The 16,860-nt window shown below is 37.9% G+C and overlaps 1 protein-coding gene across 3 annotated transcripts in view; it reads right to left on the bottom strand.

The window, feature by feature from the left end:
- MEIS1 (Meis homeobox 1) overlaps positions 1-16,602 on the bottom strand; it is a 153,702-nt gene extending 137,100 nt beyond the window's left edge. For 2 of the 3 annotated variants that reach the window (XM_051975401.1, XM_051975403.1), the window contains exons 1-6: positions 16,070-16,602; positions 13,856-14,082; positions 11,847-11,988; positions 11,234-11,284; positions 10,382-10,432; positions 8,931-9,077 (exon numbers count right to left, since the gene is read on the bottom strand). In XM_051975401.1, the coding sequence (XP_051831361.1) occupies positions 8,931-9,077; positions 10,382-10,432; positions 11,234-11,284; positions 11,847-11,988; positions 13,856-14,082; positions 16,070-16,081 (630 nt within the window). In that variant the 5' untranslated portion in view covers positions 16,082-16,602. Of the gene's footprint in view, positions 1-8,930; positions 9,078-10,381; positions 10,433-11,233; positions 11,285-11,846; positions 11,989-12,150; positions 12,221-13,855; positions 14,083-16,069 lie in introns of those variants that run through there. The other variant, XM_051975402.1, reaches the window with a different exon arrangement.
- Between the last annotated feature and the right edge of the window lie 258 nt (positions 16,603-16,860).

Below are 16,860 nucleotides of genomic sequence, written 5' to 3'. Positions count from 1 at the left end.
AAGATGTCTAGGAATTATGGAGATATTAAGGTGAGTTGCTTTCTCCAGAGAAACAAAATCATATTCAATCCACTTTCAAGGAGAGGGGGTGTGAAGAGATAGAGATATCAAAAAATGTCTTTATCAACTGGGGGGGGGGGGGAGTACACAGTTAATTCAAGTAATTCCCATCGTTGTCTTTTTAGAAGCTGTGACTATTTCATTATAAATTCCATCTCACCAGAGATTCACAACAGCCAGGAATGTACACAAGTTACAAGAGTTTCTATGTGATATGATATCATTGAAAATTTAGAATATGGAGATCTAAAACCAAAATGGTCTATCAGTTAAAAACATATTCACAAAAAACCCCCAAATATTTAGAGGAAGAGTGTAAAGTAGCTGATATGGATCTTAGCTCAAAAAACCCACAGCTTTGAGGAAAACAAATGTCATAATAGATAGGAATTTATATACAGTTGTGAAGCTCCTTCTGTAAAACAGAATGGCTTACAAACTTTTGGTCCGCATTATTTATTTTTAAGTCAGTGAGCCTTATTTTTATTATGTCAAGGACAGTCACACATACAATTAATAACCCTAGCGGCACACAAATAAAAATAACCCGAGAATCGAGACTGACAAAATAGCTCAAGCTTACATTTCTGCTATAAGGAGCTTTGTAAAAAGCAATATAAAATAAATAATAAGAAACAAAGTATGATGCTGACTTCCTGATATAATTATTATTAACAAGCCAAATATTTGAAGCCTATTCAAAAAAGCATCATGAATCTACATGTTTTAAAGTAACAGGAAGGACCAGGAATAATGGCAATATATCAGCAATAATAGATAAAATGAAACAAGAGCATAACCTCCTCTATTTAGCTGACATAATACGTCAGGGGGAAACACTATATCACATGAAAATTCACTTTTTCCACTGCTTATTTTTCCTGAGTAGTTGGAAGAATGGATTTCAAAAGTGTGTATGGTGAAAAGTAAAGTTTCATTTTATGCTTTCAAACTGAATAACCAACTAGATCATAAAACTTAAGTTAAACTTGTTGCACACTTTAAAAAATTATGGTTTTTAATTTTGTTGCTGAACACATGGATTAATGAGACCAAGGTATTTTAAATGTTTTAAATTAAGACCACTAACATTACACCCTGGCATTTTGTTCAGTGAATATGCATAAATCCCATTAATTTAAATTGAATTTATGCCTATATATCAAAAGAAAAATTATTTGTTCAATTGTATTTTTATGAATTATAAGTAATATGTTTATTTTCATAATGTATTTATTGTCCATTAAGTTGAATCTCATAAAATTAGATATGGAAAAGTTATACAGTAGGTGCTGCACATTTTTAAGCTTTAATAGTATGAGAAATATGACTAGTAAATAATTGCATTTATCCATGACACAATGAATGACAAAGTATGACAAAGTTTAAAATTAGCTTGGTTTTCCAATGAGTCAACAAATCGTCTGATGTTAAAGTCAATTTTGATCATTTGTAACCAAGAAAAGCTTTAAAAGATTTGTAATTTTTTCCTTTTAATTTTCTTTGTCAATTATGTAACTTTTCTAGGTTAAAAAAAGTTATCTATTAAAAACATTGAAAAGAGAGCACTCTGAAGTTTTCATTTGCTTTTAGTTCTATCCATTCAAATTAATTCATTGATTTAAATTAGATTCCAGTAGCAAATATTTAAATTAGGATATTTATGCTAATTTTATATAGGATTCTGAATGTCATTTATTAAGATGTCATGTATATAAATAAGCTGGTACATAATGTGGGATATAATAACATACCAAATGTGGGAAATTGGACAAAAATTATTATAGAGTGGCTGTTCAAGACCATAGGAAGGATTCTTAGATCTCTATGATCTACAGTGAATTAAAAATAAACTAAGAATGTCATTGTTCACAGGTTAACTCTGAGTCTTACAGCTTAAATTAAAAATACATAATTTGATAGCAAAATTTAATTTGCAAATGTAAAAGGGAAATGGGAAATCAGAACTTTAATTGGAACTTAAAAGCTACCTTTGTGGATTAGGGTTCAAATAAAGCAAAGTTAAAATTTACTAAGATTCATTTCAGTTTTTAACAATTATATTATCTCAATGCCTCCTGCTGAGAAACAGTGGCAAGCTCAACTCAAATTACAAAAGAGTTGGTTCACTTGGAATTTTGAAAACATTTGCCCTAATATCTGGGAAATAACCCACTTGGTGATTGTTCACATTTAGCATTTTTAGTTTTACAAAACATTTAAGTAGGGCAAATACTACTATTACCTGTATTCTGCCTCTAAGGAAATTGTGATTAAGTTTCTGAGTATCCCATAATCACATAGATAGTAAGCTTTCTAAGTCAGAGTTAAACCCAGTAGCTCTGACTCCCAATCTGACAGGCTCCCTACTTTCCCAAGCTTCCTCTTTGGTAACTATACCACAATGCATTCCATTTTATGTTCTTTATTTTTTAAATAAAATGCCCCACTATTTTGTCTTGAAAAAAAAATCAAGTAAATGTGCTTTTACATTTTGGGAATGTGATGAAATTTTGAAAACTTTCATGTTTTCTGTTCCTTCTATACAAATATGATAATTTTTTTTAAAAGCCGAGTAAAATGTTACAGTTGCAAACATTTAAGACTATGCAACAAAAATGACTGAAGCTGGTATCAGTTTACTATCCTTCAACGGCTTCCCTGTCTGTGGAGTTAAATAATGCTGAATTATAGACCTTCTTACAGGAAGTCTTATTTCATTTTCATTTTTGATCATTTCCCTACTAGTCCTTATAGGAATTTGGCTGTTTGCCTACTTTTCTTTAAAAGTTTCTGTACATATAATTGGCTTGTGTATGGTGATTAAATAATCATTTATTAAAACTTTAGTTTTTCACATTTTTTGGCATGTTTACATAACATAAGAAAATACTGCTTTAGCAATAAAAAGTATAACATTTTCAACACCAAACCAATTCATTTGTACTTACATTAATTTTTTTTCTTTCAAAAAATGAATACTGCATTCTTTTACAAAGAACTGTTAGTAAATTATCCATATGCATCTTATTGTAAGGCAAGTTTCTTAGTATGACTTTTAATGAAGAGTTAAAACTTGTAGGCCCTCCTACAGAAAGCAGGACTTAAGGTAAACTGACTTTCTACCAGTCAACTACTTGGTAATAGTATAGCATATTTGTATTAACTTAAAAACTCAATTTCTAGTATGTGAATACAGTCTTTGTTTTTTAATCGTATGGAGTCACACTGCATAATTTTCCTCCCAACACCTAGCAACAGCTGTGTTTTAAATCTTTTTTGGACAATGACAAACATTTAAAAAAAAAAAAACTTAAACATGCAAGTGTTGGAAAAAGAAATTATTTTCTAAAGTGTTTATTTTCAAAATTGTGCAATTATAAGCACATTTTGGTTGCATTTTAAAAATGCTTAGTTATAACTTATAATCCTCCTTTCCCCTTCCCATTACACATTCTTCCCTTCATTTTTTTAAAAGCAGCTTTTAAGTCTGAGAATAATAGCAATAGTAATCAATTCTTCAGGTTTCAGAATGGTAGGCAACGGAGTCCTTCTGAAGGGAGAGGAAAGCTGCTCTAGTGATCTATAGCCACTGAGTTAGTTAAATCACTGAACAATAGTTAGAAACTTGCAAAAACTGGCAATGCTATCATTGTCTTTCTTTAACCAAGGGACTTGCAGCAGGAACTATCACTAAGAGGCTCAAGCAAGAATAAAAAGAGAAGGCTTTCTCCCCTGCTCCCCCTCCACCAGTACTTATACTTGGGGAGAAAAATCTAATTGAGCCTCAACCTAATGTGAATATATATGTGCACAAATATGATATATTAATACATATACATATATACATATACATATATATATATATATGCTATTTCTCCAAAATCTGTGCACATTAAACAGCAACACACATCTACTTGGGAGTTCAGTTCTAAATGAGTACTATGATCCAATCATAAAATACTAATAAAAACACACCCAGTACACAACTAACTTTCCATTCAAAAGGTACAAAGCAATAAATGGCCTAGAATGAACATCCTAATTAGCTGGTGTAGTGACAAGCAGTCAACACCTTATTATTTAATCATTAAAAGGAATCCTGCTATCATTTCCCTTTGACATATTTCAAAGAAGAATTAAGAATGGAACACATGACCCATATCAACAATCAAAACTAAACTTAGATGATACTGTTATCATGGCATTCACTAAGAAAGCCCCACAGCCACAAGGCTTGGGGCACCAGAAGCTCTGGAATGAAGACAGAAGTATGACCCTTTTCACAGCTCCATCAAACATTTACAATTTAAATAAGATGTATCCAAATGTAAGCATTTAAAAACAAACTACCTGACAAAGAGACCATTTTACTGCCTCCTGCTGCTTGTCTAACAGTCTCCTTATTGGATGAAAATAAATGGTTTCCATTTCTACTAAGTATTGGTAAATATATGGTCACCTCCTCTATTTTTAAGCAGGTTTCCAACCCATTAAGGAAACGGAGTTATTTTCTTTCCTCCTCTATTCCTCACATTCCCCTAGAAAAAATAAAAGAAGGCTCTCAAACCTTCCCCTATGGAAATAATGGAGAGAGGGGGAAGACGAAAGCCAGAGAGAGGAGCTGTTCACATTCAATTCCAGTTCATTGTAGGAAAACATGCTAATGGCAATAAGGGAACTTCAATAGTTCTGAAGCAATAATGCCACATTGGTTAGCAGAATACTAACCAATTTTAATAAAATAATCAATTTTAAAAGTCCCTTCCAACTCTAGCGTTCCCTGAGATCACATCCTCCCTTCCCCCATCTTCAGAACCCAAATCCCACCTCACAAGATCTGATCCTTATCCGCGAAGCCCTTGTTTGGTGCCTCTCGGTTCTTCAGCGCGTCTGGTGTGCGCTGTTTGGCCCCTACACTCCTCCCCCTGCTCCTCTAAGTAGTCGCCCCTATAGGGATACTTCTGGTATCTAATGTTTAACCTGCGTAAGGAAAAAGAATTTTGGGTTCGGTCCCAGAGAGGGCCATTTCTTCTCCCAAGAAAGTTTCGCAAATTAGGATTGAAGTTCAACAGGCGCAAGAGACCAGGAGTCGAGGAGTCGGGGACTTGTTACCTTTTTTCTCTCCTCTCTTTTGAACTTATTCAGTGGGGACATCTCATAGGATGGGTTTGACTTAGGCCTGAGCTGTTTTTCTTACTCCTTGTCCTCCCGACTAATTTTTTTTTTTTTAAAGGCCGAAATGAGGTAGGGGAAAAGCCGTTTGGAATCCCTGGATTCCCTCAGGTGAAAAGACCGCAATGATGGAGGCCGAGGGTAGATCCAGCAATTCGAAGGCCCAGGATCATGGCCTCTAGCGCTCGCTCCCTCCATAGTTCATCTAGCTACTTCTCTCTAACCCAGACTCTTCCAGACTTTCTTCCTTCCCCTAAAATTGTTGCATAGCACATTTTTCCTGTTCCTCCACCCCGTTCCCATCCCAACCTCAGTTCCCTTTTTTTGCACCTTCCTATAATCACTATCTCTGACAGAACCAAATCCATAACCCTTACATCTTTTCCCATATCCCACAGTTCCCAATGTCTTCCCTCTCCTTCCCGTTTCAAAGTCCCTCAGTCTACATAGTCAACTTCCCTACCCTGTCTCTCTCTCTCTCTCCCTAGCACCATAATGGTCTGAACCCCACTACTTCTGGCTGCCTTCCTCTCTCCGCCCCACCCGTCGTGTAGCCGCAGGGGGACCTCTGCTAGCAGAGCCAGAGCTGCAGCCCGCGGAGCCTGAAGGGTCGGCGCAATCAGCAGGTAACGGCGGTCGGGAGAGGGCGCCAACCTTCCCTTCCTCAACCCTGGCCCCCACTGTGGGGAAGGGACAGCATCTGGAGGCGCCGCCCCACGGGACATCTTAGCAGGGGGGCAAAAAGCACTACTCCAGCACACCGTGGAGGAGCTGGCGGTGGGAAAGAGAAAATGTGGGATTACTAGTTCTAGTGGCTACTTAATCAGATAAAAGGAGCAGAAGAAAACATTACAGGGCAAAAGTGGATTTACTCCGACTTATCCCTCCGGGAAATCCTGGGGTATCAAAGTCCCACATCCCTGGTCCTCAGCCACAGCACAGCAGTTGGGCCGAGTTGGCCGCCTCTATGCCCTCATTGGGAAGAGGGGGGAAAAGAAAAAAAAAAAAAAGAAAAAGAAACAACTACACAGGCTCTAGAGACAGAGAGGTTAATTAGATAACGAGGTTCTGCGGCTCACATAACACCTGAAGGGGGATCTGCACAGCCTGAAGTAGGCTACAACACGATATCAAAGAGCCTTGGCCACATTCATAAGCAAATGGAAAATGGAACCCTTCTCCTAAACTCTAGTAGACGAGGGAGTCTCCCTGCCTGAGGAATAAGTAGTGGAGTGGGGCAATGGTGGAGGGAAAAGGATAGATCTCGGGTGCTAGGACTGATGCTCTTTAACGCTGAAAAACGATTCTCAGCATGGACTCCCTTTCCAATATTTTTGTGCCCATATTACCTGAATGGGTTCAGAAAACTTGTAAGGAATCCAGAGCCTATCTACAATTACAGGTGAAGTACAATCCTATCTCTTCTTCCTCTAAACACATCTCACAAAACTAGGAACGGTATAACAATCAGATTTGCTTTTGCTCCTACTAACCCAATTCAACTACTCTGCCCGAAGCAAAATTATTGGGGTCACACACGAACAAACACACTCCAAATAAGATACAGCGCCTTGATCCCAGAAATGTCCCAAGTATCTTCCCAAATGCGAAAAACAAACGTTAAAAGGGGACAGAGAAAACTACACCAAGAAACAAGTTTTTAAGAAGCAAAAGTAATTTTTGCATTACAATCGATACAAATCACATATCGAAGATAAACTACTAACCAAGGCAAAATATTTTGAAGCGGGTTCTAAATGAGCTTACTATATCAGTTTTCTAAAGAAAAACAAACAAACAAAAAAAAAAACCCACCAACAACACAAAACTGTAACTTTGCCCCCTTAGTCCTGACTTTAATAAAATAATGATTCGTTGGGAAAATGGGGTATAAATCTTCATTTTGGAGGCAATTAAAGTGTTGATTTCATTCATGCCCCTGAGCGATTCTTGTAATTTGCTCAAATAGCTTTATGTACCCAGCACTCCCGAGCTTTTAGAAACCCATTTTCTAGTTAGGCTTGTTGGATGACAATTTTTATTCAACAACAGCTATCCAAGTTTTTCTCAGCTGAATCTGCATTTAGCAGCTTCACGTTTTAGTTAATGGACAGTTTCAGACTGGACATAAGACAATGTGAGGGAAATCTTCCACAATTCTATCTTTGTTTAGAGAAGCCGGTTTTCCTAAAACTCTGTCCCCTCCTTTTTAATACATTTTGTTGAAAGTTTCCTCATTCTCCCTTATCATCAAAACCTGGGAATGGATCCTAAGTTGCTCTCGCTTGTAAAAATCAGACCAGTCAATTCTCCCTGGACCCTACAAGAATAATACTAGTCCAATAAGCCCTGCTTATCTTTCTTAGAGACGAGAATACTGGGTAGTTTTTAAGAGGAGGGGGGAGGGGAAATCTATTAGACGATGCTAAGGCTGGAGTGTAGGGTACTCTGGTAAGTAATCTATAAAATAACTCCCTGGCTGATAGTGCTTTAGATAATAGCAAACCTTGCTAGGGAGAACCCAGCCTGCTTGGCTGAGCCTTGGCTTAACAAAGAGAAGAAGGCCTCCAGAGCCAACTGATCATAACTCCTTAAGACTGTATTTACGTGCCAGATCATAAAGAAGGAATAACTTCGGATAGTCTTTTATTTATTTATTTACTTAGCCGGGGGAAACAACTAGAATCCACCCAACGTGTTAGGACAATTCACAACAATGAGCTACCCTGAACCCAGTTTAAGCTCATCCACTCTTCACATTTTAACTTTAATTGGTTTTTTGTAACTCCTTCTAACAATCCAGATAGAGAGAGAAAAGAGAGAGAGAGAGAGCCAGCAGCTCTAAATAAAAGTCATATGCCACCAATCAAACCAAGTGGAGAAGAAAAGGGGGGTGGGGGTGGGAGGTGGAGTGAGAAGGAGGAAGGAGGCTGCAAAAGTCACCACTGTCACAGAGGTAAAGCGCTCACATTTTGCTCTTAACACAGACAATTCCAAAATCCACTAAATCGTCGGGTCTGGAGACAACGTAGCAGCTGGAAGATGAGTGCAAGGGAGGGAGAAAAAAAGTCCATATTTATCTGTTTTTATAACCTCGGCCTGGTTTTATTTTTCTATTAAGTACAATAAAATGGGCAAGTTTGCAGCAGGCACTGCACAAAGCAATGTTCAGTGAGGTCTAAAAGCGTTGGGCCGAGGAAAACTGACAAGACAGGCTAATGAACCGTATAGACAGGAAGAAAATAGCCAGCATTTGCTAGATTTCAAACCTTAGCTGTCTTTTTTAGACCACCTATTTTCGATTTATTATTAATAAAACAAAATAAATAGGTTCTAGTTTTTTCTTTGGAAGAAAAAATTTCTAAAACAAAACCCAACAACCATAAGCATCGAATGATTGTTAATGTTTCTATTATTATAAAGGGTAAATAAAATAAAGACAAAAATTAAAAGCGACAAGAAACAGGTCAAGTTTGCAGGCAATGCTTTTACAAGCTCATCTCGCCAGGTCGAATCCCAGAGCAAGCCTTAATGAAGCAATAATAGCCACATTATTCAAAAATTTTCATTTCGATGGAAATGTATCTAAAAGGAACTTAATCATATGCAAATAATAAAAGGAGGCGGTAGTGACCCAATAAGCGATATGCATACAGATTTTTTTTCAGTGATATTGAAGGCTGAAGATCACATACCTGATCTGTTAGATTTGCTGATCTTGTTATATCTTCACTGTCTGATTTTGATCCGCCTTCTCTATCGTCTATCACCAAATCGATAGGCATTTTTCCTTTCAAACAGCTAATATACCGGTGGCAGAAATTGTCACATAATTCGTGTACCTACATTATGAAAGAAATAAAAAAAATGGAAATATAATCAGGACTACATAAATGAAATTGACAAGTGCAATCCACCCCCCTTGTGAGATCCAAAGTTCCAAATAGGGAAAACACACTGCAATTGTCCTCCAGAGACCCCCAGACGCATCCAGAATTAGGAATAACTTTCTTTTCTAGCAAAATAGAGATATCCCAGAAAATTGACAGTGACAAGATGATTCACAGGCTACAACATATTCAACACCCGTGTTAAATTCATCTGCTCCTGGGGCTGTGGTCATTAGAGAAGTGACCTGAGTGGGTGACACTTAAGGTAAACTATTTAATTTCATCCAGTTATTTAATCATAAACCCTTCTCTAAAAGGATCTAAGGATAGAATTATTTTTGTTAAAGGAGTTGCAGTCCCTTCAGTGGCATATAAATCCATTCAAAGTCCTTACAATGTATTTTTATAAGGGGTTTCCATTGGAACCAAATATGTGTCAGGACTTTTGTATTTTAAAGAATGAAATTACTTTATAGCCAAGAATCCATAGAAACTTTCCCAAGATTTTTTAAACACCTCAAAATGTGTTGAGGTAAGTCAGCTTACAGGCTTAGTTATCACTGACATGTAAAAATTCACAAAAAACTCCTTGTACTTGTATGTTAAAGTTGATTTGAAATAGAGTGCATTAAGCGTTTATTGATGAGATTTATGGAATAACTGACAAAATTGCACTCTCTTGCACCCTTTCTTGGGTAAGAAGGTGGGGTGAGGTCAGTGTTCACAGATTCGAGAAATTGAGACAACTCTCAACTCTGCTTTGTCTCTGCAAAACATTTAATGAGCCTCCTTCACCATCTCCCAGAGTCTCAGCAACTCCTCCTCCCTGTGCCTCTTCCCAGTACCCAGTCTCTGACCTGCCTCTGCTCTTAAGAACGTCTAAAAGAAACTCACTAAAACTAAACAAAAGTTCAGCAGAAATGAGAAGAAGAAAAGAAGGGAAAGACAGTGAGTGTTAGATCTTTAAGAGCCATAACTTATACAACAAACAAGAAGCAGCATTCAGAATATCAGCTGTGATGTAGAGAATTGCAACTATTTATACAAAGCCAGCTAAGTATTAAGATGAACACAAGGCCAGGGTGGTTTTTGATCCCAGTTCTAGTGGCTGAAATTGTAATTAAACTGAGAAGAGAAATGGACGCTAAGATTGGTCTTGACACTAATTAGCAGAAAGAAAGACATTTATGCAAATTTACCAGAAGCCTGAACTTCAGCAATTCTGAACCTTATGTGGGGGAGGGGGTAGAAATTACCTTCTCTAATTCCAACAGATGAAACCTTAATACTTGTATGGCTTGGATCATCTGTAAAGATACAAAAAGTATGAGCATCCCATTTCTGGATTTCAGAATATCCTATAACTGTCACTGTTGTCATCTATAACCTGACTGTTCTATCAGAAAATAGATTCATTTTGATTTACGACATCAACACTGAAACTTAATAGCAGTGACTTTGTATAGATCTAGCGATTTTATTTTACTTTCCAAAAAATCTAAACAAATACAACAATAATATAGCATCTAAATTATGAGGATCATAAACACTCCCCTCCCCCACTACTTTCCTTTCCCCATATTTTCTCCCAAAGTGTCATCTATCCATGACTATGATTTCCGGAGGAGAGAAGAGAAGATATTCCAAAAGCATAACGTTTTGGTTTATTATATTTTTAAAACTTTTGCGGAATTTACAATCTAAAGGATTGTTTGAAGCATAAAAAGAGTGAAGTTCTTTTGAGGGCCAGTAGAAATTGGTAAATTTTGAATGAACACTGACAGTCTCTCAGATAAATCCCAGCCCCGATTAGAGTTATGCAGCTAGACTGTCATAAAAACAAATGCTTGGTTTTGGAAGGGCTCAGCTCTTACTAGCTATCTCTCTGAGTTTATTCACCCGGAATCGCCGCACTCTATCTATCGCTAGTAATTAAAAATATCCACGAAACAGGAACATTTCAATAGGGGATTGGAGACTGGGGAGCCGGTAAATGCTTTGAAAGCTCCGGGTTCTCAGAGAAAAGCAGGCGAGTATAAGTTTGGGGTAGGTGGTCAGAGTGGGGAGAAGGAAGGAGTGAGGGAAGAAGGAAAGATGTCAACTCTTACCAAGTTATCCAGTTCAGGATTAGAAGAAAATAGAGGTTTTTCTGCACGAATCTGAATACAAGTAAGAAGGGGAAAGGGAAAAACACATTTGAAAACTTGGAAGCCAAAAATGCAGGATTTTTTTTTTTTTTTTGCTTCATTACACTGTCGGAAGTTTATTATATAATCTTCAGTGCAAAACTTGGCCAGAAATGGTATGTACATCACATAAACATTTAAATGATGTATTCAATAGGCCGAAAACACTAATAGATGTAGTTCTTTACTCCTATCTAGCCACGGTTCATCTAGGGGAAGCTGCACATCTCACACAAAGTAAAAATCAGTGACATTACAAATTATCATCACTATTACCACCATCACCACCACCATTATATTTAGAGAGCTTCCCCTGTTGGCTTTTCTGGGGAATGGGTGAGGTGGGATAAAAGAGTATAGCCCGTGGAAGTAAAATCTAGATGATTTTTAAAAAATAACCACTGGCAAGAAGACACAATTGGAACATCTCGGAACAGCTGAAATACGCGCAGTTTAGGATAAAATGTTGACTTTTCTTTTTTATCTTTTTTTGGGGAGATGGGGAGGGAGAAGGATGTATTTTATTTTTGCTGACCTGTTTGGCGAACACTGCTATGTCTTCATTGAAAGACTCTGAGGAGCAGACATCTCCGCCTGCTACCCCCGGCTCGCGGGGTGTACAAGTAGCTAATTCACATTTCTCAAAAATCAGTGCTAAGAGAGGGAACAGGGGGTGTCTGCAAGAAAATACAACAGTCACAAACAAGAAGGTGGTTAGTCCTAAAAATCAGTGGAAAAGGCTCCCAAGAAAGATATCCAGTTGAGCTAGAAGCAAATCCCCACCACCCTTTTTTTTTCCTTCTCCCCTCCCCCATGCCTCCCCGTTACTTCTCACCTACCCTTCAACCGAGAGACCTGAAGTCGAAGGCCCTGAGTCATGGACTGTATCTGAGGATCGTTTCAGCATATCTGGCCAGAGAAATTGTTAACATTTGCTAAGAATAAAACCAAAGCGGTTCCAGCAGCCATTTTGAATTAACTTTGCTACCCCCACAATCCCTCCTCCCTCCCTTCCAAATTCAGGACTTTCTGGAGGGGAAGGGGGTGGGGGTGGGAGTGTTGGAAAGGCTTGGTCAGATAGATTACTCAAATGCGGACGCGCAAATCCCAATGCATCGGTAATTTTAGTGTTCCAATGGGATTTGCTAACTTCGAAAAGCGGACCGCTCTGGCTGCTGCACCGACTCTATCCCGATTGCTCAAGTGATACACTGGATTGATTCAGTGGCATTCAGATAGCAGGAAGCTCTCTTATTTGGCTCATCCCACAGTTCCCCTCCCTTATCCCACCTCTCCACAAAAATAAAGTTACTTTAAATCTACTTTTAACCTTCCTCTGAGCTATGGAGTACCACACAGCTTCCCGGAGAAAAAGCAAGTGGCCCGAATTTTGCTTATCTTAGCTCAGGGGAAAAAAAAAAAAAAACCTTTCCAATGTCCAGGAAGGTGTTTCAAGTATTTTATTAGCTCTCACGGCCTGGTAAGTAATTTAACAGTCTGGTTGGGAGGAGGGCTCTAACAATAAAGCTATCCCCTGCCCCAGTTTTCTGTCCTCAGTCTAAACTAATTGCAAGAAGGCTGCGAAGAGGAACATTGAAGTTTAAGACAAATCCTTCAGATTTGTGACCAGAAGATAAAGAAATAGAAGAATAAACACTGGGTAGTGATTCATATACAAATATATGTGTGCAAAATAAATGACAATACAAGTAGTTTCTACAGAGTAAAAAAGGATCTAAATTTCACTAGTGCACCATAAGCATAAATGAACTTTCAAGGAATAAAGATAAAGAATACAGCTCAATGCCAAATCAGCTGACAGAGAACAGTATACAAATTACAACCACCACCACCCCAATCAACCAAAGATTGCTAAGCCAAAGCAGACAAATTTACTTCATTACACACTTCAGACTCAATCCTTTAATTTTCATCTTTGTACATGAGGCGTTTAAATGACTAAAACTTTCTTTCTGCCTTTTAACAGTTCACCGAAAGCACCTCTCCTTCGAAACGGTGGATAAACACACATATCCAGAACATTTCTAAAAATCTGTAACCACATTTCCTCATTGTGTACAATGTTAATAGTGGCATACTGAATTTTGTTTATTGAATAAGATTAGCAAATCGGAACAATCAGAATCTCTTAGGTTTTTAACGATAAAAACTTTCTTTCAAAAACAAAGGCGCCTAGATTTATGAACCTAAATCGCACCTCTCCGGTCAAGGAAGAGCAAGAACGAGAACCAGGGTCTGAAATGAACAAACAGACCATTGGACAACTTTTCACATATTGTTAACATTACAACAATTACAAAATAACTGCACTTGAATGAAAAATCAGCTTTGGGTATTGTGTTGGGAAAAAAGGGAGAAGGAGGTAAGACGGCTCCATAGAACTGCATGCAATTGTAATGAAAGTCGAGGTCACAAATATTTACTTATAGCCTGAAGTTCACTGGCTTTATGCTTACCAAACAGTTAGGAAAATCAGGGATTAATAGCATCTCATCTAGTAAACCTGATGCCAGTCGTACCTACCCATAAATGGCATCTTTATCTCTCTTTAAAGCGTCATTGACAGAGGAGCCCATGCTGGGGGCCATGGCGTTGGTGTGAGCTGTGTGCGGGTATTGATGAGAGTGCAGAGGAGGACCGTGATTCAGATGGTGAACTGGCTGCATGGATCTCGCAGCGTGAGGGTCCCCATACATCGTGGAGGGGATACCTACTCCATCCATCCCCCCGTAATGGGGTAAATCGTCGTACTGCATGACAGACAGGAAAAAAACCAAGGTTCAGAAGGCCAATCAGTCATATGGGAAAATGCAGGGCAAGGGTTATGACGGCATCTATCTTATATAAAGTCAGTAGAATTTGGATTACTTAGAAATTCGGTAGATTTAGAACTGTAAAGTGGGACTTTAAAATTATTGCCGTTCTTATTATTGCTACTAATATTAAGATCAGCCGTTAGAAGCACCTCGGCCATAACTCATCTCTCTCCACTCTTACTTTTGAATATTCAGTGTTTTTCACAAGTAAGAAAGAAAGACAGGAAAAAAAGAAGGAAAGAAAAGGAAAGAAAGGAAGGAAGGAAGAAAGGAAAGAAGAAAGGAAAGAAGAAAGGAAAGAAGGAAGGAAAAAAGAAAGTCCTTCTGGAAAGTGGAAGATTAAAGTGCCTCTACAAAGAAATTCAAAATCACAATAATAAAACATGCCGGGACAGTACTATAAAACTGGTTAGTTTCGACAGCCCCTTTCATAACAAGGAGGGGAAAAGTTAAGATGGAATAGTTAGCACTAACTAGCACGTGAATTCATTCACGCCTTTTATCTGCTAGTATGTTTGAGGAAATGCTATCCTAGAGGGCATCGCATCTTCCCCTCCAACCCCCACTTTCACTACAAACTCAGCGAAACTGACCAAAACTACTAACCACAATTTAGTTAAAACTTAGGAAAGGAGACCTGGATCTATGTAAGAACCGAAATTGGAACTGGACACTATTTTCACGAGGGGGGGAGGGAAGAAAAATAATGCCATCAGTTCATCCTTATTATTATTATTTTTTAAAGTTTTCCTGTGGCAAACTTTCCCACGGATGAGGAGTCAGGTACGTATGCATTTTCCCCATCAGTTTATTAGCTAAGTTCAAAAGCACATACAGGAAAAAAAAATGTCGACAGTTTCATCCTGGAAAGAAAATACTTTCAAATCGACTGCCTTCCCCCTTTGATTTTGGTTTTGTGAAACTTAGCTACTTTAAATTTCTAAGTGCTTTATTCCAAAGAACCCTCTTCAAGATTCTGAGGTTCCGAGAGTTAAATTGATTCTCAAAGAAAAGAGGAACTGCCACCTTCCTCTTCTTAAAGCAGAGGTGTGAAAAGAGTTTTGAAGAATGCTGACTTTTGCCTGAACCAAAAGAGTAAAGGAAAATGTGTCAGGCGGATAACTAACTTTCTTTTGCAAATACTTCTTTGAGAGGGCAGTAATACAATTTATGCAAAGAGAGCCTTTTTGTGTCCCTGCTTTTCTTTAATGGAACTATCCCAGTTTAATGCCATTGTCTCGCTGTAGTTTCTCCAAATCTCTATTCATATATTAATACTTAGGAAATTATTATATATATATATGTGTGTGTGTGTGTGTGTGTGTGTATATTAAAGTAATGTGAGCTTAGTATTGAGCACTAAAAGAAAAAGCTAAGCTCCCGGTATTGTTGAGCTTCTTTTTGTAAACATTGTAAATTTAAATCTATTGCTTAAGTGAAGAAAGTGTTCTTACCACAAAATACAAGACTCGCATTACACAAAATAATTCGCTTTTAAAAAGTGAAATGTTTCTAATGAAACATCCCAAATGGACAAAACCAGTAACATCCAAGTTTTAACTGAATATTTTAGATTAATATATCTTAAATCTAAAAGAAAAAAATTTAAATAACCCCAATTATATTCTTTGTTATATCTTATTTATTTTTTTTTTTAAATCCAGTGACTAATTTTTGCATTTTCATTTCTATAGCTGCTGGTCATGAATACACAGAAAGCTTGACTTCATGGTTTGATAGAATCAATAAAATATAAGTTATACAAGAAAAGTACATAGATAAAAATAAATAAATCCTTCCACTTCAGATCATCATTTTAGGGGCTTCATTCAAGAGAGAAAGAAAACTTTTGCAATATTTCTGTCAGCCACGTTTCAATTTTATCTTACAATTGGAGTTCCATAATTTTGTTAATACGTACCCTTTGCGCCATCGGCCTGCCTGGCTCCCTTCCTACTTCAACTTCTAATATATCCTCTTTAAGGCCAGTGTGGAAAGAAACAAAAACGCAAACTCCCCCGGAAAAAAGCAACAACAACAACAATGATGAAAAAAATCCTTTAAAGTCTCCAGCAATGTGATCAATCGGTCCCAAATCTTCAGTCTACTGGACCTGAAGGAAGCGGTAGAAATAATAACTCAGCATAAAAGCGCTCCCGTTTCCAACACAGCAGCGGGGGTAAGAAAGCAGATCTTCTTTACCCCAAAATCAGTTTTTAAAAAAGAAAAAAAGTGCCCCTCAAACCCAACTAACAAATCTCATGGCTTTTTGCCACTCCAGCTGTCAATCACAGACGAGGTTGTCAACGTGGTGAATGAATGATGATCCGCTCTGTCTCTCTTCCACTGATCAGAGCACCTCAAATGTTAATATTCAACTGCACAAAGATAGAGCGCTCGCTTTCCTTGAATCAGTCCTAATTCTTAATCAGTCTCTCTCTCTCTCTCTCTCTCTCTCTCTCTCTCTCTCTCTCTCTCTCTCTCTCTCTCTCTCTCTTCTCTCTCTCTCTCTCCTCTTCTTTCTCCTCTCCTCTTCCTCTTTCTCCTCTCTCTCTTTCTCTCTGCTGCACTGGAGAGAGATTAGAGGAGGAGGGTTAAAAAAATGTCTGTCTGAGTTTGTCTTAAAGGAGCCACGATCGATGCTGCCCGCTTCCAGTCCCCGTGCGTGTGTAAAGTGTGTGTTGCACAGGCGGAGAGGTGGATTCCGACCAG

Source organism: Antechinus flavipes, chromosome 2, assembly GCF_016432865.1.
Source record: "Antechinus flavipes isolate AdamAnt ecotype Samford, QLD, Australia chromosome 2, AdamAnt_v2, whole genome shotgun sequence".
NCBI lineage: Eukaryota > Metazoa > Chordata > Mammalia > Dasyuromorphia > Dasyuridae > Antechinus > Antechinus flavipes.
This window is presented reverse-complemented; position numbering and strand designations above follow the sequence as displayed.